The sequence below is a fragment of the Actinia tenebrosa genome, unplaced genomic scaffold, assembly GCF_029948245.1.
Source record: "Actinia tenebrosa isolate PJP-AT-01 unplaced genomic scaffold, QUT_ActTen_1.0 PGA_scaffold2__45_contigs__length_23673736, whole genome shotgun sequence".
NCBI classification, from domain to species: domain Eukaryota; kingdom Metazoa; phylum Cnidaria; class Anthozoa; order Actiniaria; family Actiniidae; genus Actinia; species Actinia tenebrosa.
In genome coordinates this window covers 9,964,411-9,987,424 of record NW_028292579.1, presented here as the reverse complement: position 1 = coordinate 9,987,424, position 23,014 = coordinate 9,964,411, and the positions used below count along the sequence as shown (strand labels likewise).

The 23,014-nt window shown below is 43.0% G+C and overlaps 1 protein-coding gene and 1 non-coding gene across 2 annotated transcripts in view; one reads left to right on the top strand and one right to left on the bottom strand.

Moving 5' to 3' along the window:
* The window catches only part of LOC116306166 (uncharacterized), a 44,409-nt gene extending 21,395 nt beyond the window's left edge, over window positions 1-23,014 (top strand). Inside the window, exons 2-3 of the mRNA XM_089034390.1 lie at window positions 20,892-21,221; window positions 22,014-23,014. Of these exons, the coding sequence (XP_088890516.1) occupies window positions 20,901-21,221; window positions 22,014-22,466 (774 nt within the window). The 5' untranslated portion in view covers window positions 20,892-20,900 and the 3' untranslated portion in view covers window positions 22,467-23,014. The remainder of the gene's footprint in view (window positions 1-20,891; window positions 21,222-22,013) is intronic.
* Window positions 17,966-18,036, bottom strand: Trnaw-cca (transfer RNA tryptophan (anticodon CCA)). Its single transcript has one exon. It is a non-coding gene; the product is annotated as a tRNA-Trp (tRNA).

Sequence of the window (23,014 nt, the reverse complement as noted above, 5' to 3'; positions counted from 1 at the left end):
ATGTTGAGTGTATGACGTCACAGACTCCAAAAAATAATCGTAAAAATATCATACTTTCGTCCTGAATATCGAGAAAACACTTCATACAGTGATTATTGGACCTTTAAAGAGTATTCTTAGGAAGTTTCAGCTGAATCCAAGTTGAGCGATTTTCGTCGTAGTAGCACTTTAAGTTTGACTTATTAAGACGAAAGTTTTCAGCGTTTAATTCGTTAGGTTCCTTAGGAAGTTCAGGATAAAGTGGAGATGCTGATGGTATAACATCCATTATATATACTAATGTACGACGCTTTTGGGAATGATATTGAGGAGCAGCCACATCATGGCAACAGGGATTATGCCAACTGGAGGGCCTTTAGGAAGATGTTTCCGCATGCAGACCCTAGTAAGTTCGAGAGGAGACCCGATGGGATTTACTTCAACGGCGAAAGAATGTACAGCAATGAGGATTTGAAGCCAAAGGCGACCGCCGAGCATCCTAAGACGGTAGAAAAGGAGCCAAACTTCCCAAAGAATCTATTAGTGACCACCCAGAATTACCCATTTTACGACAACAAAGATGCGGAAGACTTTGCTAAGATGGTTACCTCTTTGGAGATTCCCGTGGGTCCTACGACTTTCGAAACAAAAGTCAGAGACATCTTTAGAGAAACTGCCATGAAACATACCTCAGGGAAAGAATCCAGAGAATGGTTATCAGGCCCCAACATGCGGTATTGGCCGCAGCAGTTAAACTTTGCTGTCTGGGCTGCTACTAAAGGATGTGGTATAGCCGCGGATATGTTCCATATTCCTTTCCTACGATTTCACGCTTGCCTTTACCATGCGACGTCTTTTAAAGGAGTTGGGTGCGCCGCTGCCCGGTGATGAGATATTCGACGCAATGGATAACAAATATGATAAAGTAGCATGGGAGCGTCTAAAGAACGAGTTCCATCTCCACGACCCCGACTTCCGCAATAAGGAGGGCGCCGCCCATGGTTTAGGAGAAACATATACGTATGCCTCCTACGTCGGTGCCAGCATAGAAACTCCAGGCATGGGATATCCTAGCTCTTACGAATTCTCGGACTTAGGAGGCAGCGGAACAAAGGGTAATCTAATCTACTTCATTCAGAGCAAAGAGAAATATCCTTGGGCGCCTTTCTTTGCCGCAAAGGGCATTGGACTGAAAAACCTAGCAAGGATTAACCGCAGCATTGAAGCCTTTGTTTACTGCATTCTAGGGGCCCAGGTTAGCACTCGCAGCCCCATCGTAGATGCCAGTGGTGCGTCACAGGAAACGCAACAAGTATTCCTTGTCCTCTTCGAAAGCGCTGTTATCGAGAATGAGATTTCTAAGTCAGTTCAAAGATATCAACTTGCGGTGCAGCAATCTAAAGTGCGGCTAGATTACGCCTTGTCGCCCGGTTGTTGGCTAATGCCAAGTAATTTGGTCATCAACGCCGATTCCATCTTGGGTTACAACAACAAACTTCAACGAGCTACTAAGGATATGAAGTTTGGGGTGAATGACGTGAACTCTGACACTCTTAGGAACATTCCCCATTTCGTGGAGAAGCCAAAGAAGGAGCACGTAGAGAATCCTGCAGGGAAACCAAAGAACGTAATCAAGAAGAAGGTCCTGCCTACGATACCCGAGGAATATGACCATAACTTACTAAAAGCCGGCTTGGCTACCGCAAGCATTGGTCTGAGCTATTATATATGGCGATGAATAACCCCTACGTAGCTGGAGTAGATTGTGTTTATACGACTTACACAGGCGAGAAAAAATACACCCAGGCATCTTGGGTTGATGTCACGGGGATGTCTGTAGACTTGAACTACTCAGGGAAGAAGTTAATCCTTTGTAGTATTTGCATTGGCACGAGCAGTCACGCCAACGTGGGCTTCAGGTTCCTGGATGACAATGGCATACTGCAGCCTATGAGAAATAAGACAAACAACAGGGAGCCTACGCATTTCTCCGTAGAGCCCAACCCCGGCAGCGCCGAAAACATCTCGGTTTGGACTTTCCACATGGTTGCTGATTGCCACGGGAAGGTAAAGCTGCAAATGAGAGTAGACGACACGGGCGTAGTAACGATAAATAGCATACATGACCAAAGAGATCGACCTTATAATCACGCTACCATTAGCACTCTTACGGTGCTTAGCCTTTAGAAGCAAATTTATTTGCTGAAATATATGAATCCACACGCGAAGGAAGATTGGTTTCTCCATTACCTGGAGGAAAAGGAGTACGTGGGCGACAAGTGGCAAGACGCCGGATTGTGGGTGGAGGTTGGAGGCCTGGGATTGATCATGTGCACTATTTGTATTTCGGCGGGGTACTCATGCAATGCCGGTTTTAGGATCGTTGATGAGAATAACCACCCATTACCGCCATACAGGGTAAAAAGTAATACCAGGCATCCAGCTCATTTTTCGTCGGAGCCCGTTCCTCCGCAAGCGGAAGACATAACGCCGGTAACTTTCCATATGATAGCTAATTGTCAATATGCAAAGCTTCAAGTTCGCCCCAGCGATGGTAACGGCCGCATACGAATAAATGCCGCCCCGACTGTTAACCCTTCGACGGATGCTACTTGGAATCATAAGCCCATTAGCACCATGAGCGTGCTGCCGCTAGTTCCGCATTATCAAGGCGGCGCGAATACTATCTTTACTTATCCCCAGTCGAGAACACCTCGGGTACCCGACGACGATAAGCCCCCAGTAATACACAAGGATAAGATTAACCCTTCATCTTCTTCAGGAGTACCACTCCAATAGCGACAACCAAGATCCAAATGTTGTTGCCCACGAACTTCAACAGTTCGCCGCCGGCCCTAAGTGCCAAGGAAACAACCGAACCCAGCAGCCCAGGAAGACCGGCTGCCATCTTTTTTCCCAAGTCCGTCAGCCCATTGCCTAATTTCTTTACGCCCGCGCCTGTAGCCTTAAGCGCGGACAAGATCACGCCTACTACGCTTGAAATAGCGACCGCAAACGCCAGCGGAATACCATACTTCACCAGAGCTCTTTTTACCTTTTCCTTGGTGGTAAGCCCCAACTCCTTTTCCAGGTTTTCCTTTTGCGCCCGTAATTCCGCAACTCTCTCCTGAAGGGTTTCTACTTCCTTTTGGGCAGCCTCCCTTTCCTCTTCGGTACGAGTTTGGTCCGCAACTACTTCTTGCTGCCGCTCTATTTGCCCCTCCAGGTCTTCAATAGCCTGGCTCATTTGCCGGATTTGCTCTTCCTTGGTGTTAATTTCGGCAACCAACTGCCGGCGTTCCTCCAAAGAGCCGGTTATGATGGTACGCAAGTCCTTAGCTTCTTCCTTATTCACATTGAGGTCTTGCAGGGTGAGCTCGAAGGCTTTTTGGGCTTGGTTCCTATCGCGCAGGGCTTTGTCTGTTTGTTCTCTCATTTCTATCATTCTTTGGTTTTTGTCGTCAAGTTCTCTTTTTTGAGCATCGAGGAGTAGTCGGTTTTGTCTCATGTAATCTGCTTCCCTTTCCTCCATTGTCTCCTTTAGTCCTTCGACTTCCCTTATCGCTTCGATGCCTTTTTGTTGCCGCTGCATTAGGGTCTTGAACTTTTCAAAGGCTTCGCTGGTGTTTTCATCGTTTTCTCTTAGTCTTTCCACCAAATTAGGCCTTCCTAATGCGTCTTTGATTTCTTTTGGGAGATTACTGGTGAGCCTGTCGGAGTCTCTCCTTTGGTAGAGATTATACCACTTATCCCTTCCTTGGTACTGGATTTGAATTTGCCCCTTATCTCCGGTTTGGAAATTAAGGCGGGCCAAGTCCACATTTGGAAATTTCTCCCTTACGTCGTCTAAAAGCCCCCTTAGCATTTCGGTTCTTAGGTCCGTGGAATCCAAGTTTTGCAATTCCAAATACTCTGGAATAGGTCTTCCTGGGTTCCTCGATTGCCACTTGTCCTTTAAGGAACGCCAGGCCTCGCGGGCCCTACTTCCGAACCTATTTCGAAGCCTATCCCAAATATACTCGCGGGACACGTCGTCATTTGGGATTAACGTATCATATTCTTCATCGTTAATGTCGACTTGGCCTTCTTCGGTGGTGGGGTCAAAATCCGTTCCTTCTTGAGGACCATAAGTCGTTCCTTCTGCCGCCATTATATATGATAAGCTCAAAGTTAAACCCCAACGTACTACCTAAGCAGGTTGGCGGACTGAAAGCGGAACGCACCTTTCACCGGGTTACATTCACACCTTCTAGCGCAAAGCCAGGAGAAACCTTGTATGTAGGCGTACCCCGCCTAACGGATAACCTAGTATTGGTACCCGGCACCTTGGCTTTAAGGTTTGACCTAACGGTGCAGCCAGATACCGCAGACGCGCGTCATGTCGTCAATAACGCAGGCAGAAACCTCGTTTCTAAGATGAGAATCAAGTTCGCCGGGGAATCCCTTTTGGACTTGAACAGGTACGATCTGTACACCACGTACAAAGACTTATGGTTGACGGCCTTCGACCGCGCGCAAAGGATAGAACAAGGAATAGCAAGCGCAGCCATACGTAAAGTAAGGAGCGCAGCCTCTGGCGCCTCAGGAGAAGACGAAATAAAGGCGGCCTACGGTACTAAATATGTTATCCCGTTGGACTTCGAAGTTATCACGAACCACGGTGCATACTACCCAAGGCAGCTAAGTGAACTGCAGTTCGAAGTGACCCTAGCAGATACTACGAACATCCTGCAGGGAAAAAACGTAAGTTCAGCAGCCGTCCACCCATACTCCGTTACTAACTTGGAGCTGCAGTACGAAACGGTATACAGCGAAGAGCTGGCTCGTAGCGCTGGCATGGAATACAGTGCAGGGAAGGCTTTTCTTTACGATCACGTAGTAATGTACAAGACGTTCAGCTTTACGAACAACGTCGAAGAGGTTATCAACCAAAGCATTAACCTTCCCAGGCGCAGCCTTACAGGGTTAATGTTGCTGTTCGCAAAGACATACACCGCAGGATTGCGTGACTCTGAGGTATTCTTTAATCCTAACATTACCAACGTAGGTGTTAGTATTAACGGAGTGCCTAACAAGGTCTACTCCCAAGGGATAAAGCCCGCGGATATGTACCGGGAAGTCGCGCGCAAGTTTGGTGACCAAATTGCCCCAAAGGAGTTCTTCACGGATAAGTATGCGTTATGGATTGACATGCGCACTACCAACGATGAATCCATGCACGGTCAGGGTCTGCGGCTAGTGAATACGCAGGATGGGATAACATTGGAAATTAAACGCACCAAACATGCCAGCGATTCGACTAAGATAAACTGCTACGTCTTCGTGGTGTCTGACGCGCAGCTAAGCGTAGAAATGAATCAGCTAAAGAGCGTTGCTTATTAAAATATTTGTCTAATATACCATGTTACGCGTATTTGAAAATAACGACACCAAACTGCAATGCATAGTGCAAGGCGAAACTTTGTACTTTAAGGCGAAAGAAGTGGCTTTGGCGTTGGGCTATGAGCGCCCCAGAGATGCAATTAGAGCACACGTATCTGAGAAATACCAGAAAAGATGGGTCGATCTGCAAGGGGCTCCAAATCACCGCTCCCTCTACTACGCAACCACATTCCGTGTTCATTTCTGAGCCTGGTCTGTATCAGCTGATATTTAGCTCCAAACTACCCAAGGCCGTAGAGTTCCAAGATTGGGTATTCGAGGAGGTCTTGCCAGCATTAAGGAAGACAGGCAAGTATGAAATAGAGCGGCGTTTTAACAGTCCTAACAAGTTGGTATTTAAGATCGAAAATGAATTCGACCTGCATAAAAAGGTAGTGGACTACATCCGCAGGTTTTACCCCCAAATGCTCGTGACCCCTGGTCTAGGTGAACTGCAGGATTCGGACGGCAAACGTATAAAGTGCTGGCAGAAAGGATATCAACGCGGTCAACCCGACTTGTTAATTCTTAATGCACACGTGCGATACCGTGGTTTCTGCGTAGAGCTGAAGACCCCTAAAGGCAATGGGGTATTATCTGAGGACCAACGTCGCCTGTTGCACGAATACGAAAGAAATGGTTATAAAGTAATGATCAGCAACGATTACGACGACATCTGCAGAGCCATCACGGAGTATGCACAAGGAATGCGTTTACCATGTAGGTGGTGCTGTAAGCGCTTTAAGAACGCGGACATTTTAAAGACGCATCTTAAAATGTTTCATAGAATATATGGAGTTTGAGGCTGTAAGGCAGATACACTGGAGAGACTTAAAGTGTATATGACACGAAAACATTTTAATGTTAAGAATGTGTAGTTTATTGGCATTAATAAGAATATCACGGTTAAATTTGTTCCAAAAACCCATTTCTCTAGAAATTCAAAAAATTTTAGCACGAGTTATGACGTCATTTTGTTTACAAGTCTCCAGATTTTGTTGCAAATACATGAAATATGTTTGAATATAGAATCTTAATTTCAAGTAGTACACTTTTCAGTTTCCCAACATTGGAAGAGTACTACGTAAGCTATCAAATGAAGCTGACTAAAATATGTCTTTTGTTGTTAATTCATATGAATTACAATTTATATTTAGTACATTACTACTGAATCTAGAGTACGTGTCAACAAAATGACGTCACAAATTGGGATTAACTTTCGCAAATATCTCAAGAAATAAGCTTTTGAAACAAATTTTGTTACGATATATTTATTATTACTAACAAACTATACATTTTAAATGATGGAATGTTTTCGTGTCATATACACTTTAAAGGAGGGCGTTACGTATGAAATAAAAAATTATGTAGCCTTTGAAGATATTGAAAGGCTACGGTTGTTGTTGGCGCATGAGGGTGTTACGTACAGCCTGTGGGCGCCGGATCGCGTCCGATACGTGATAGAGGGGCAGGAGTTTACGCATCTGAGGTCGTATGGGAAGAAGGATGGTCGCTGGGCGTTTGACGTCGCAAAGTGCGTCCTTCCTTCGCCTCTATGTAGTTAGGCGCATTTAAAGTAGGGTCGTCGGCAGTGCTCGGCGACTCTTTTTTAACGATGCAGTCTGCAGGGGGTTCACATGTAATACAGTCCATATATTGAAAGGGCGATTAGGAATCCTCCAAGAAATGCTGCTGCGTAGGCTATCATATATCCTTGTCAGAAACCCCCTCAGAATGTTAAGGTGTGGTTAAATTCTTGTTAAGGAAGGTCGGAAACTATCTCAGAAACCCCCTCAGAATGTTAAATTGTTAAGAGACAGTTGAATATGTGTTCCTCCTCTCTTACGCATCCACAGGTCGCACACTGCTGCCTCCAATGTTCCCTGTTAGTCCATGGGACACCTTCTAACGCGTCAAAGCGGGGCAATGTCCTGCTTATCTTCCTAAAGTAGTCTATTCGATTCCTTAGGTAATCATCTCTATGTTCACAATTCATCAGATCGCCGCATTGGTAACAATCCACTCCTTCCAGATCGTACTTCTCTGAAAGGTATCGGTATGTCCTTTCGTGTCTTTTCTTATGCGTTTGTAAACGTTGGCGGCTACTAAGAACCTTAGCACAGTAACTACATTCTGTTGTCCTACGGCAAACACCCTTCTTAACATGCTGCTGTAGTTTCTGTAAGGTACTGAACTCCCTGTTACAGTCATTGCAGGCCTTACTGATTGGCTCCTTTGTGCAAACTCCATGCCAAACATGGTATTGCAGTCTTTGGTACTAAATACCTTCTTACATTTCAAGCAGTCCATATATACTTAACAATACTTTAACCTCCATTTAACATTCTGGGGCATCTTTTGAAATAGTTTCCGACCTTCCTTAACAAAGTCTTAACCATATCTTAACATTCTGAGGCATTTCTTACGGGAGTCTTGGACCCAGCTTAACGATATCTTAACCTCCATTTAACATTCTGAGGGGGTTTCTAGGAGCTCTTAACATTAGATTGGGTAGCGCATGAAGTCCACGACTGACTCCTTTGCCCACGTTGCCATCGTTATCAGCGCGCCAAACCGTTCTGCGCGCTTTAGACCACACATTTCCTCATAAAGCTCCTTTACGCGTTCATTCAGCCGGTCTATCTCCTCCCTTTGCATTTCGACCGTCCTCTCCAGGTCTGACTTCCTTTTGGCGATGTTAACCATCTTTTCTACTGCTTCCACGGGCTCCATATATATCAGGGAACAAGTTCCCTTCGAAAGAAGGGATATAAATGAACCCAGATCACATGCCTTGTAACACTCTGATAGTAGGACCCACCGGCTGCGGAAAGACCCAATTCGTCGTGGAGCAGCTATTAGGACCCTTTAGATACCGTTTCGACTACATAGTGCTGCTCTGCCCCACCTACGTGAATAACCGCACCTGGACGGGCGTAGGCGCGAAAGATGACGACTTCTTTGTAGATATCTTAGACCCTAACGAGTTATCTGGACATCTTAAGTTCTGGCACAAACAATTCCCTAAAGATACGCAAACCCTCCTCATACTGGATGACATTGCCTGTGGGGACGACGTAAAAAGACGCACTTCCGAGCTCGTTAAACTCGCCTTTAGCGGCAGACACGACAATATTAGCGTTTGGTTGCTCTCGCAGCAGTTTACCAGCGTCTCTAAGCCCTTCAGAGGAAACATAGGTTCACTTGTCGTATTTTATACTCCGAGCAAGTCTGATCTGGAAACCATCTTAAGCGACTACGGCAGCGAGATATCCAAGGAACAGTTACACGAATACATGCGGCATTTAAAAACGCAACAACATTCCAAGATGATCTTCTCTTTGAGGTTTCCGTATGATGTTAACATATATGGAGATTGAGCAGTTGATAGAAGTCCCCACACAGTTAGATGAAAGTAACCTTAAGGAACAACTTAACATCCTGGTGTCTTCTGGGAAGTGCAAAGAAATGATAGGCAAGGAACTTACCCATGAGCAGGTTAATAAGTTGTCGGAAGAGGAGGTTAAGAAGTTCCATAAGAGGTACGACGCCGCCCTTGCAAGTAAGACCACGGACGCCGTAGCAGATTCCGCCATCCGACTTGCGACTAAATTGCTTGGACTTGCGCTGCCCATAGACGACGTGGAGCAACTACAGAAGGACATAAGAGATGACTATGTCATATCCCAAGAACTTAAGATAACCTGCGGGTTGTTGTCGTTGAAGTGTGGTAAGTTAATGGCAGTCGCCTCTGCGGCACTTCACGTAGCTCAGCATGTCAACTTGAAGGAACTTACGACGTCTTGAAAGGACTTCAAGAAGGACAGAGAAGTCGAAAAGGTCTTCCAGGCAGCACTTGCTGAGGTACCTGATCAAGTCGCCTCAGGTACTTAGTCAAGTCGTCCTCAGGAATTACCCAGGTCGCCTCAAGTACTTAGTCAAGTCGTCCTTAAGTACTTAGTCAAGTCCTATTAAGTTACTTATCAAGTCCTTCAAGTCCTTAGATATAAATGAGTGAAGCTGAATCAAAGGTGGAGGAACCCGAGCAAAAGATTACCAAGGCTAAATCTCCAGGCAGAGTCGCTGCCGGAAAGAAGCTCGCGGAGATGAATAAGAAGAACAAAGCAAAGAAAGAGGAAAAGGCGGAGGACGAAGGCGAATCCTTTATTAATCCTGGGTACGTCATCGGCGCGTTGGGAGTCATCATAGCAGCAGGTAGCCTTTACTTACAATGGAAGGCAGCAAAGCCAAAGGTAGAATTAGAGGCCGTGCATGTGACGCAGGAGCCCCCTAAGAGAAGCAAAATACCCGTAATGGAATAGCGGAATAACCTTCTCACTCTGTAATATAATGTCGACCGCGTTATTGAAAACTGTTGAAGAAGCAGCTATTATTACTTCCATTGTTGCGGGTATTGGTTGGGTAGGTAAGAAAGTGCTCAAAGAAGACTTTACTGAAGACCCAAGCAAGAGCTTCGCTAACTTTGCTAAGATGACCGCTGCCGTAGGCGGGGCTGTCATGGTAAAGGATTACCTACGAAAGGAAAAGTACATCCCTAATGTATAGATGGCTGCGATAGGAGGTGCATTAATTGCTGCTTTAGCATTCACCGGCGCCAGTTACGCAGGTAAGTACATAGAAAAAGCGGTAACTGGCGGAAGTAGTCTCGAAGCCGAAAGGAAGAGACACGACTTAGCGCTGGAAAAGTATCAAAGGGACGTGGCAGCTTGGAATGAAAAAAGACAAGCTTACAGGGATTGGTTGGACAAGAACTACCAAGACAAGATGCAGGCGGATAAGAACTTCGAAAACACAGACTACGCCTTTAAACTTTATGCGCAAGCGCACCCCGACTTTAGAATGAGAAAGCCTCAGTTTAAGAATTACTATCAGCCTTCTAAGAAACAAAAAGACAATGAATTGGTCTTTGTAGGAGTCGCAGGGCTGGCAGGAGGCGTAGCTTTGGCGTACTTAGTCTAAGCTACGCTTAGCCTCTAGTGGCGCCTTTGGCGCCTAGAATATAATGATCGTCTTTTTGGAAAGCGACAAGAATGACTTTACCACTTACTTGAATCCCCCCATCAAAGCTCATAAGGTTCGGCTGGTTAGTTGCTCGTTGTATAATTCTTGGTATAATTTAGTCAATGCCTTGGTCACCGTACTTAAGGCGCCCGGCAATTATCAAGGCGTAATGCTGCCCGATGGACATTACACGCCAATCACCCTTGCTAAGGAGCTCGCCAAGCGCGGTTATACTCTCACCACGGGATTACCGCACGAAATGACCCTCAAACATAATATGCCAAACTATTCAGTAACTTTTGGAAAGTTTGACCCATTGGGATCTTTATTATGTGCCCCGGGCAAAACAATTACCGACACGGCCATACCTGTGAAATGGAAAGTCGCATCCTCTTACGAAGTCTATTGCGACTTGGTCCATAGTTACAACAATGGAAAAAAGTCTTCTCTTATGTCCAAGTTTCTGCCCAAAGGTAATCCATTTGACCCAGTAGAATACACTCCCATTTCTTTGAGCTATGACTTGTCTAATTTGGTAGAAAGCATAAACATCACCATTAAAGTGGACGGAAAGACGGTGGATTTCAACGGACGCAAGATCAATCTTGTCCTATCCTTCACTTGAATCAAGCGAAGCGCGATTCTATTCATATAATGGGTCGAACTGAGGACAAACTCAAGAGGATTTACTATGGACCCGAAGGCTATTGGAGAGGAGCGTCGGCTATCAAGAAACTCGCGACCGCGGCCAGGGTATCAGAAGAAACGGCTAAGAACTGGTTGAAAAAACAAACCCTCTGGCAGGTTTATCTTCCCGTGCCCAAGTACATTCCCAGGCCCAGCTTCACCGTAAATGCCCCCAACGAGGTTCATCAGGCAGATTTGCTTTTCTTACCGCACGACAAGGTAAGAAGAAAGACCTATAGATACGCTTTGACCGTAGTTGATATCGCAAGCAGATATAAGGACGCCGAACCCATAACCAGCAAGGATTCTGGGGAAGTCGCAGAAGCCCTAGGTAGGATTTATAAGCGCGTTTTGAAATGGCCTAAGCTGCTGCAAGTGGATGCGGGGACAGAGTTCATGGGCGTGGTTACCAAGACCCTGAAAGACCACAGCACCAAGATTAGGAGAGCCGAAGCTGAGTACCACAGGGGTCAGAGCATCATCGAAAGATTTAATAAGACCCTGGCCGAGCGTCTCTTTGGGTACCAGTATTGGAAAGAGCTGGAAGATCCCTCCAAACGCAACAGGGAATGGACTCAGAGGCTCCCCCAGGTCGTCGCGGCTTTGAACAACGAGGCGGCCAGGGCTACGGGAATAAGACCCAAGGATGCATAAAAAAGAAACACGTGGAACACAAGTCCTACGTCAGAAGTTCGAGGGCGGTCTTCCCCCAGGAAAAGAGATTAGGCGATGTCACGGTTCGATATCTCTATGAGCCGGGTGAATTAGAAGGAGGATCCAAAAGAGCTACGGATCCTAATTGGTCTTTGGAAACTTACCAGATCCGAAGTGCGATAGCTAAGAAGGGCCAGCCCATCTTGTATTATCTTCATGATGGTCCCACTCGTGGGTTCGTCAAAGAAGAACTGCTTATCGTGTGATGTCCGAATGCTATCGTATGAATACCATCATCACACATCCATCTCTTACCATCAAATGCTGACAGTGACACCTTCTCCTGCGTAACGTTGTGTATTTGATGTCCGTAGCTGCGCAGGCTGTTCATTTTATGTCGCTGTTCCTTACGCGTACGCAGGACCTTTAAGTAGGAATCGTGGGTTATGTCCTTCTTAACCATGTATTTTTTTACGCCTTTAGCTTTCTTTTCTACACCGTCCAGCTTTAGCACGCTGTACATCTTGGGTTTCAGGCCAACGTATTCCACGATGGGTTTTCCTTTCATCTCATCCTTCATTTTCCCGATTACTTTCTTGTTTTTAGGGGAGTAAAGAAAGTGGTCGCGTGGGTAATCGCTGGTGTCGTATTCATCGATGTCGGGAACACAGTCTTCGTAAATGTCTTCCGTCTGCACCTCTAGTATCAAGGAATCGGTGTCGGTGTATAAGAGGCGGCACTTATCACCGTATTTCGGTTTTAGCTTGTCGTAGTAAAACTCATACATGAGCAGCTTTGATAGGTCTAACACTGTAAACCCCGTGTATACGGGTTTATTCAGGAATAGATTCGCTTTCTTCATGTGAATCACGTAGAAGTTTAACATTTCTACGTATCTAACGAATCCAGGCTGTGACACGTATGCTTCTGCTTCCTCTCTGGTGCTGGCTATCTTTATGCTTACGCGCTTGCGGATGTTCTCCATTGTCTTACCAAATACGCTATTGTTCATTAGTTTAAACAGGTTCTTTTCGAAGTCATTCTTTGCCTGCGTACGCTTTTGTGTGTTAAAGTCAATGTAGGAGCGCATCCATGGTTCCTGCGTGAACTTCAAAACGCGGTGGATCTTCTTCACGCGTAAGCCGTGGCGCACATTGCAGGTTGCGGTAATGCACCACGTACTTCTTCTTGTCCATTAGGTTCATCGTTAGCTTCCTGTACGGTTTGTAGCCAGGGCACATTTCCCTCTGCAGCGGACTCAGCTGCTTAAATGGTATTTCTATTGCTTCTGGTGCTAATGGGAACTCATCGTGCGCGTCGTGCAAGTGCTCTGGGTATTCCAAATCAACCTCCAGCACGTAACCTTTGTCGTCTTCTTTACCTACGTTTAGGTAAACCTCTATGGGCTTTATGTTGTCCCATTCGAAGTCGCGTACAGGTAAGGACTGCGACATTGCCCAACCGTAGAGGTTGTTTGCGTCTAAGTAGAAGATGTATGTGGTTGGCTTCTCCGGGTCGTACTCCACCGTGGGATTGTTTGCTTTTGCGTATCGTCTGCTGGGTCCGCAAACACCGCGGATACCGTCTTCCATAAAGCGGTACATGTCGTATTCCGTTAGGAGATCCAGTTGCGCGTTCGTCTTCTTTAGCAGCGCACTCCAACTAAGCCCAGGAGCCGTGTAGAAGTTCGCTGGATCCAACCCGTAGTATTCCATTGCCATCTTTCGAAAGCTTTGGAAAACATCTGCGAGCAGCACTACGTCTGAACGTAGGTAGATGTCGTGGTATTCTCCCATATTCTCACAGGAGTACTTTTCCCACACATCTAACGCATGCTGGTACTCCTCGTCCTTTATACCGGACTCGTTTAGGGTGCTGTAGAATCTCTCTTTGGGTGGTAGGGGTTCTTTGAATCGATCCCAGGAGTCCATGTATTCGTATGGGTACACTCCTTTCCTTTCCGCGCCGTATTGGCTGGAAATGGGGAACTCCGTGTTGTATTTAACCAAGTTTGCTAAGGAGTCCGCCATGAACTGCTGCGAGTCTAAGAACTTCAGCTTGCCCACAGTTACGGACATGTACCTTTCTTTGTTGTTGGGTATGCACTTTACTTCGGAGCCGTCTGTTCCTTGTAAGAGTAAGTGACTGTCGTAACCCCTTAAATTGTGAAAGAATACGGGTATTTCCATTTCTGGATCTACTTTGAAGTTTATATTGCATTTCCAATGAGCCGCACCTCTGTATTTACCCGTGATGTGGCAGTGATCTCTAACCTTATCCACATAGAAATCCTCAACGAATGCTTTATGACAATGAATGCAGTGGGTGGAAGGCTTGTTGGGCTTTCCCCCCTTCCTTGCATACCTGCCACATTTGAAATGAGCTTCTCCTAGATACTTTCCATCTTCGTCCCACGCTTTCTTGGCCCGTCTTCCAAACTGGAGAAGCGTATGTTGGCAAATGTGGCATTTCTTTGCCTTGGTAAAAGCCTCCTGGTTCTCTTTGGTAAATACCATCTTCTTTGGGCGTCTTAATTGTTCTCTTATCTCTTCCTCCTCTTCTCGCAATGCTTCTAGAAACTCATTAGCTGCGTTCTTACCTCGGTAAATCACAGGAGGGTTGGCCTTACCATCTGATGTGACTACTATGTAACCAAAGGAGCAGATCTCGTGTAATCCCACCTTATTCGTGGCACCACTTTTCTGCTCTTCCTTAGTTATCCAACGCTTCAAAGTCTGCATATATCACGTAAGGCACCTGCATCTGCTTTTGATGGTCTGAGTACGATAGGTTCTTATCTGTGGGCATCTGGATCCGTTGCGCCACTTCTTCGACTCCGCGACATATTTCGTCGTGATCCTTTAGAGCTTTAACGCTGGTAAACGATAATAAGCAGCAATCGCAGAAGTATTTCTTGCCTTTGTGTTTGGTGTGTCTGTAAAATAGTCTGCTAACATGTTTAACCCACGAATAATGTCCGCCGTGGTAGAAGAGGTGTATTCGTTCTCCTTTACTCTTTGACAGCACTAGTGGCACTATCGTTTGGTCTCTGACTCCGTAAACGTTAATGGCTAGGTCATTTTCCTGCTCGAATATCGGTATGTCTATCAACTGCATTGGGAACTCTACGCCATCCCACTCCAAATCATCTGTTGGGTACTTGCTTGGTCTACATGGATCCTTATCTACTGGATACAGTGCGGATCGTATTGCCCACATAAAGCATCTGTTGTCATCATTTTTTACGTTGACTATGGCTTTCTTCCTTTCTACCCACGTTGGTAGGGGCACGTAACTTCCTCCTCGTATTGGCACGTACCTTGCCATGCTAACCTCCATACCTTCTACCTCCTCCACTGTCCAACCTGATCCTTCTTTCGTGTAGTTAGACAGCGACTCCATTATTGCTTCTAAGGCTTCGCTGAGTGACCTATCCAGATTCGTGGACTCTAATATAACCAGTGACTTTGATCGCAGCATTGCTGTCGTCGTTACCTCATCTTTTGACAAACTTACTTCTACCATTATACTCGCTTTCAGGGCTCCTAATTCTTCTATACCTTTTCGAAGCGTTCTCTTGACCTTCCTTTCTGACTGACGCCAAAACTGTCTAACGTCAATCTCACCGTTACCGGGTATTGACACCGTTTCGAAATTGCTTTGGGATTCCATCTATATAATAGGAAATATCTTATACCTAATTCCAGATCCTTTTCAGATCGTCGTAGTCATACTCACAATCCTGACAATTCCAAAACAATTTAACCTTAGTCTCAAACTTCTTACCACATCCACAATCATAGCTGCTCATACATTTCGTCTTCATCTTCAAATGCTTCTTCAAGTCCACTTCTTTCTTAAAAGTTCTCTTACAATCTTCGCACTCCATATATAGACTAACATATTTAACTACATAAACACGGGATGCGGGTAATCGCGGTACGAATCGAGGAATTCACTTTAGACGGGTAATCCTCCGGTGGTCGTTGCGCTGGAACCCCCATCCCCTATACTACTGGTCTGCATTTTAGACCTGCCGTTTGCCGGGCTACTATCTACATGTGCTAAAATCAGTTGACCGCGCGATACGAGCGAGTTTCAACAAATGAAATCGGACTCCGTGACAGGAATGAGATTTACGATGCAAATAAATAAAATTCCTTGAAAGTTTTGCGCAGAGAATTCAATTTGCGAATGCAAGACATTCAAACATTTATTTTGAAATCTTTATTCATTTCTGTATAATTTTCTGATTTTCTTTATGTAGTGTTTAAAAAACGAGTAGGAGTGTTTTATCAGGTATAAAAGCACGAGGCGTAGTCGAGTGCTTTTATACCTGATAAAACACGATCTACGAGCAGAAACGTTGCAGAAACGTTGTAGTATACATTTATACATTTATACAAATACCTAATGAGATGCATATTGCAATTTTACTTTTTTAACCCTCAATTGATAAAACCAATTGATTTATAATCTATAGGATATAAAACACAAGAATAGAATATTTTGACGTTCATTGAATGAAACAAATAATAAATAAAGCGAGTTTTCTGTTTTGCATATCATTAAATATACTGAATAAATTAGGTATTTGTATAAATGCATACTACAACCTTTCTGCAATCAAGTGTGTGTATATATATATATATATCGTCATATCTTCAATGCTCATTCATGATTTTTTCAATAATTCAATCTTTGACATGTTGACCACTACTGTTCTAGAACTTCTCAAAATCAAATCCTCAGCATAATGTTTTTCAAAAATATCGAAAAAGCACTGTATCTGCGAACAAATGTCGCGCAACATCTTCTTTCAGAAAAGAAATATGTAGTAAACACACGCACAAAAAACACTGATTGCGTCGAGAAGGGAGGACCAATCTTGGAGCGGTGAGGCGCGATACATTCTCGTACCCTGCAGAGCCTACGTTCCTCTTGGTCAGTACCGAGAAACGAGAGGCTCTGGCTCCGGATGTTTGATGTTTGTCGTTTTAGGGAACTATTGCGAAAATGATTCGTATAGTTCTAGTTGCCCCAAGATTTTATTTCATTTTGTTGAAGAAAATCCAGACCTATATATTTCACCATAGCTAGTAAAGGTTCCATTGTTACCCCAATTAACTATGATTTCATTGGGTAGTATTTTTTTATCACAAAAACTTGTGCCAGCTAGTCAGTAACCTAAAATTAGATTAATGAATTCAAAATAATCAAAACAGACCTCAGTTGCGTCTACTGTAACGTTGCGAAAATGATTCGTATAGTTTTGCTTCAGAGCAAGATGGAAACTGCCAAACTTCGACTGAATAATGAAAACACTAAATCTTTGAACCTTGATAGGAACGCATGAGCAGGTTTAAGTGTAAAAGAAACACTCGAATGTTCAAACTACAACAAATGTCATTGGTACTAAATGAATGTTCTGAGATAGGCTTATAATCTTAGGATGCTCAAGTATTGAGAATATGATGTCATCAAGTAAATTGAGCCGCCATTTTTAAAAATCCAACACCTTATTTGAAAAAAAAAAGTTACATTATACTTCTCTATCAAAGGTCTTCAATCCAGGCAAGAAAAGGCAAGTCAATAGTTTAATCGAGTGCAATTTAAGTGGATCGGTTTCTTCACAACCCTACCCGCGATCTAATCACAATGTTTGGAGTATTATCGGGTTCCATCATAACGCCTTGGTTGTTGTTGGGGTCCTTGGGAATGGGGATCTTTAACTTGTGGGGTGCTTGCGGAAGCTATAGTTGGCTCTACATTTTATTCGCATGTTTTTCCTTGTGCTTGTGGTTTGTTGGTTTCTCAAGTACTTTTGGCAATGACTTTGAATCTTCAGAGTAGATATGAAATGACAGTTCTACATCACTCAGTAAGTGAGATTCCAGTGAGGTTCCAGTGAGGTTCCAGTGAGGTTCCAGTGAGGTACCCCCCCCCTCCCCCCCATCAGGGTCTTTACAGAGGTGACGTCATGGCTATTCCTACTACCCCGTGTTTCTAGTCATGTCTGCTTTTAGTTTGCTGGATTGCATGTATTTTAGTTCTCGCGGCACCTATTTGGATATTGTCCTTTTTATTGTTGAACAAAACAACAACATCTTTTCCAAACAATCGATGCTCTTCTAACAAAATCCTTATTTTGAATACTGTTGGGCTAAGTATTTTTCCTTAGAATGATCAATTATAAAATAGAGGACCTCAATGGGAATCGAACCCATAACTTCTGATCTGGAGTCAGATGTGATAACATTACACCATAAGGTCTTCTATGATTGAAATTTTAAGCAGCTATATCTATTTTTTAGTTTGCTGGATTGCACCACATCCTATATTTTACGTCAAAGATTAATCCTAATACAATGTTCTAATTATTCATAAAATATAGTCTTTCTCTCACAATGCCTATTGTTAAAGGATTAGACTCTTTTTACTTTATGCTTTTGTTTCACCCTACGGAGTCCTACGAAGTTGACAACGTTAAACACGTATTTCAATTTTTAAAAATTTATTCATCAAACTCTCAAATATAAAGTAGAAAAATACAGTTAACTTACAACTCCTTTCATTATTTAACTATTAAGTACGATTTTACGATTTTCTATTTTTTTCTCATATTAAAACCGACTCATCATGAACGTAGAATTCCACTAGCCAACATGAAAGAATTAATCGAGTATGCTTTGTTACCTCACAACCCAGAAGTTAACACCCCAAGAGGGCTCAAGACTTTTACCAGTGGATTGGCAGAGCTTGATTTGGACAAGAATCTTATTCGCAACAAAATACTATTGGCAGATCTGATTGCTAGGCAACCAGAAGATAACTATGATACGGATGTTAGCAATAGTGAAACTGAAAGTGACAATGATGCTGAAGAAATCCCAAGAGGAACATGACAGCGAGGACTCGGAATCGGAGAGTGAGGACGAAGAAGAAGAAGAAGAAAGAGAGTGTCCTGCTTGTCAAGAACCCAAATCGTTTTTCAAGATATCAGTGGCACAATACTCGAATTGTTGTTGGCACGAAGCGTATCACAGTCCTCAAAACGAATTAGTCGTGTGTGACGTTTGCATACACCCTTTTGTTATCAGTGCCAAAAATACAAAACAAATGTTTTATCGTTGCGAAGACTGTAATTTAATGCATACACTTTATTCAAAATCAAATACGCTAAAACCTCTTGTTATGACTCAAAATCCTGAAGTGCAAGACGAATGATTCATTTTTTTTCTGACGCAGACTCTGATGGCCTCCTATGATTGTAAAAACTTTTTCATAAAGTAGAAAAACAATTGAGAGCGATAGCCAAGTCGATACCCGACTGGCAAAATGTTTAGTTCGGAGTTTAGCTGTAGTGACTGAACTATGAAAATCAATCAAAACACTGTGTTTGTTGAGTCTTCTATTGTTTACAAAGATTAAAATTGAACTACATGCAAAACCATTTTGTTTGAAACTGCTTTTGTTAGTTTAGTTATCTTTCAAAACTGCACCTAAGAAAAACGAACAGACGTGAATGCTGATAACTTTATTTAACCGCCAACAGTGCAAGAGTCTATGTTATCAAGATTCTAAAAATTGTAATGATGAAAAGGTAAATTATACACCGTGAAAAGATGAAAAAACTTACTGACGTTTCGGACGCTAGTCCTTCGTCGGAGTAAAAGAGAAAGAAGTGGTAGAAAGGAGTGTATATATGATAGAATAAGACAAAAGAAACCAATGAGAGCAAGGTAGGCAAGGAAACAAAAACAAACAGTCAAAAGACAAAAGAAAAGGTTAGTTGAAAATAAAGCGTTCATTAATCCCGTTGGGACTAAGAGTGCCCAATAGGTGAATAAGCCGCATTTCTTTGGTCTTGCGACAATCATTGTTGCCGTTAAGCAAAGAAAGACCGAAAACAATGAAGTCAGAAAGAGAATGGTTAGCTAGATTAAAATGGCGGGAAACTGGTTTGGTGGGATCGTTAATGTATTCTAAAAATTGGGTGAGTTGTTTTCTTAATCAATACAGAAACCATTTCTTTTTTCGAAGCCGCAGGTGTTGGTATTGAACATCATTGTACATAAGATTTGTTTAGTTATGATAATAAAAAGTTCATAAACCAATCTTTGCGTTTTCTTTATCCAAGGACGGAGATCTAAAACTAAAAACATTAAAGTTATGTTATTTCGCAAAAGGGACTTCTTGAAGCGTAGGACGGTATGCGCTAGCCTTAATCTAATTTATCTTATTCTAAACTATGTAATATTTACCTAAGTCTTGAGCTTGGATAATTGCCTAACATTAGGATTTGAACTTATTATCTTTAGATGAATTTTCGCGATTTACGGCCTGCGCTATAGCAGCCCCTGAGAGAAATTTTGTAACATAAATGTATTTATGCGCCAAAGATTAGGCTTCAGAGGTCCTCTATTTTATAAATGATCATTCTAGGGGAAAATAGGGATTTTGTTAGAAGAGCATCGATTGTTTGGAAAAGATGTTGTTGTTTTGTTCAACAATAAAAAGGACAATATCCAAGCAGGTGCCGCGAGAACTAAAATACAATCCAGCAAACTAAGAATAGATATAAAGTGAGAATATCTGCTCTCAGTCTGACCTCTAGCTTAGCCGGTAGAGCATCGATTCCCAGCGAGGTCGGAAATAAATTTTACCTCAATGGAACCTCAATGGAACCTCACTTGAGTGATGTAGAACTGTCATTTCATATCTACTCTTCAGTTCACAGTAAATCGGATAGGGCGGTTTTGGCCCCAAAAATGAGGCCAAAATTTTGCCCCTATAGTGGCCTCCTTAAGTATGGCTATTTTGGCACTACCGGTAGGGGCCATTTTTTTAGCTCTGATTTTGGGACGGTTTTAGCCCCTTATATGGATTTTCCCCCTGATTTGACCTAGTTGAGAGTTCCAAAACAGTACTGATAGACCCATATCAAAATGTCTTCTGTGGGGCCAAAATGGCATTGTTCTATTTTGGCCCTAGCCTGGGCTAAAATAGCACTACTTTGAAAAAGCCAAAATGGCTCTCTGGGGCCTCTCAAGTTTACTTTGTTGAACCAATAAATACTATAAATGTTATCAGTCAATAAATGCTTTCTTTTCTTGATTGATTGGCAGTGTTTAGACATGGATGAACATTACACTCAGATTTCCAACCAGTTCGATTATTTATACGAGCCGTTCCACAAGGGAAACGCGTCGATTATAATCAACAGGCTGAAACTAAAGCAAAATGATCTGCTACTCGACATTGGTGGTGCAACTGGCGGACAAGCTCAAGTATTACGAAAGCAAGCCAGATTGAAGAATCCTGTTACGATCCTTGAACCTTGCAAAGCATTGGCTGATATCGCAAGCACAGTTAATGGAGTGATCTCTAAACAAGAGACGGTAGAACAGTTCTATGGTCATTATGAAGCTGAAGTGATGAAGGGGGAGTCGAAAATGGTAATACTGATATTTTAATAAAGATGTGAATTAAGTTTCATCAAGCCAGTTTTTATCGGAAAAAACATCTTTGACAAAAAGATCTTTCGCAATCAATTTCCACTTTAGGTTATCGCGCAAACTGAGCGTTCGTCGTAAGTGACCAGGCTTACATACAATCTAGAAAATAGAGTAAAAAGTAAAAATCTTTAATGCCAATGCCAATAGTGCCAATGCCAATAGTGCCAATGCCAATAGTGCCAATGCCAATAGTGCCAATGCCAATAGTGCCAATGCCAGTGCCAATAGTGCCAATGCCAATAGTGCCAATGCCAATAGTGCCAATGCCAATGCCAATAGTGCCAATGCCAATAGTGCCAATGCCAATAGTGCCAATGCCAATAGTGCCAATGCCAATAGTGCCAATGCAAATATTGCCAATGCCAATAGTGCCAATGCCAATGCCAATAGTGCCAATGCCAATACCAATAGTGCTAATGCCAATAGTGCTAATGCCAATAGTGCCAATGCCAATGCCAATAGTGCCAATGCCAATAGTGCTAATGCCAATGCCAATAGTGCTAATGCCAATAGTACTAATGCCAATAGTGCTAATGCCAATAGTGCCAATGCCAATAGTGCCAATGCCAATAGTGCCAATGCCAATAGTGCCAATGCCAATAGTGCCAATGCCAATAGTGCCAATGCCAATAGTGACAATGCCAATAGTGCTAATACTGCCAATGCTAGTGTTTCCAAAAGCCAATCAATAACACATAATTCACTTCTGTTGTCTTAATTATCTACGTACAGATACCATTCAACAAGATCCTAAGTGTTATGTCCATTCATCATTTTTCTGACAAATTAAAAAGTCTTGACCAGATCATCACTTGCCTGCCACCGAATGGAGTTCTCCTAGTACTAAAGCCACCGTGTTCTGGATTAGATTTGCCGTTTTCGAAGTTTCATCTACAATACAACAGGCAGTTACCAGAGATGTTTGACTACATCATTCCATACCTCAAAAACCGCGATGACGCATTTACAGAGGTGAGCAATGAGGTGTCTACATTCCAGATCGCCAAGAGTAGGTGGTACTCTATGATTCGTGGACGTTTCTGGTCGTTCCTGCACCGATTTTCTGACGATGAGATTGAAGAAAGCATTCAAGAACTGGAAGATGAGAGATTTTCAGGAGTAAAAGAGGATGAGAATATCACGGTCATTGATAAATATATAGCCTTGACTGTAACAAAAAAATAGCCCTGCCAACCATCAGCACATTTCAGAATCGAGAAAATTTGCAAAACTGAGGTGACATTTTTCCTCTTGAAATTGTAAGAGTCTGGATTTGCAGGCTACCAATTAACTAAATGAAAATTACGTTGCTAATAATCGCTTGATAAAGTACCTTGGTACTATAACTAATGAGTTATATATTTTTATTCCAATGGTGGACATCTTAGTAATAGTGGCCTTTATTTCTAAATGGCGAACATGTTTTTATTTGTTCGCTGGTTTTTACTGCGCAAGCTCTATGACGCCTCAGTTTTGCAGTGACGTCTTTTCTACGTTATTATTTCAAAGCCACTGAAATCTCAGTACTCTTTTTTCTTTCTGTGCACGTTTTCGTTTTAAGAAGGCTGGAAAGTTTTTTTTTTTTTTTTTGGCATTCACATACACTCACAATTATGAACTAAAGAAATATCAATATGGCTATAATATGAAGGCCGGTTTACAATGGATGCTGATGAGAAATCTTTTGTTAATTAAGTGGCACCATGCAAAATAAAACTCATATTTTACAACAA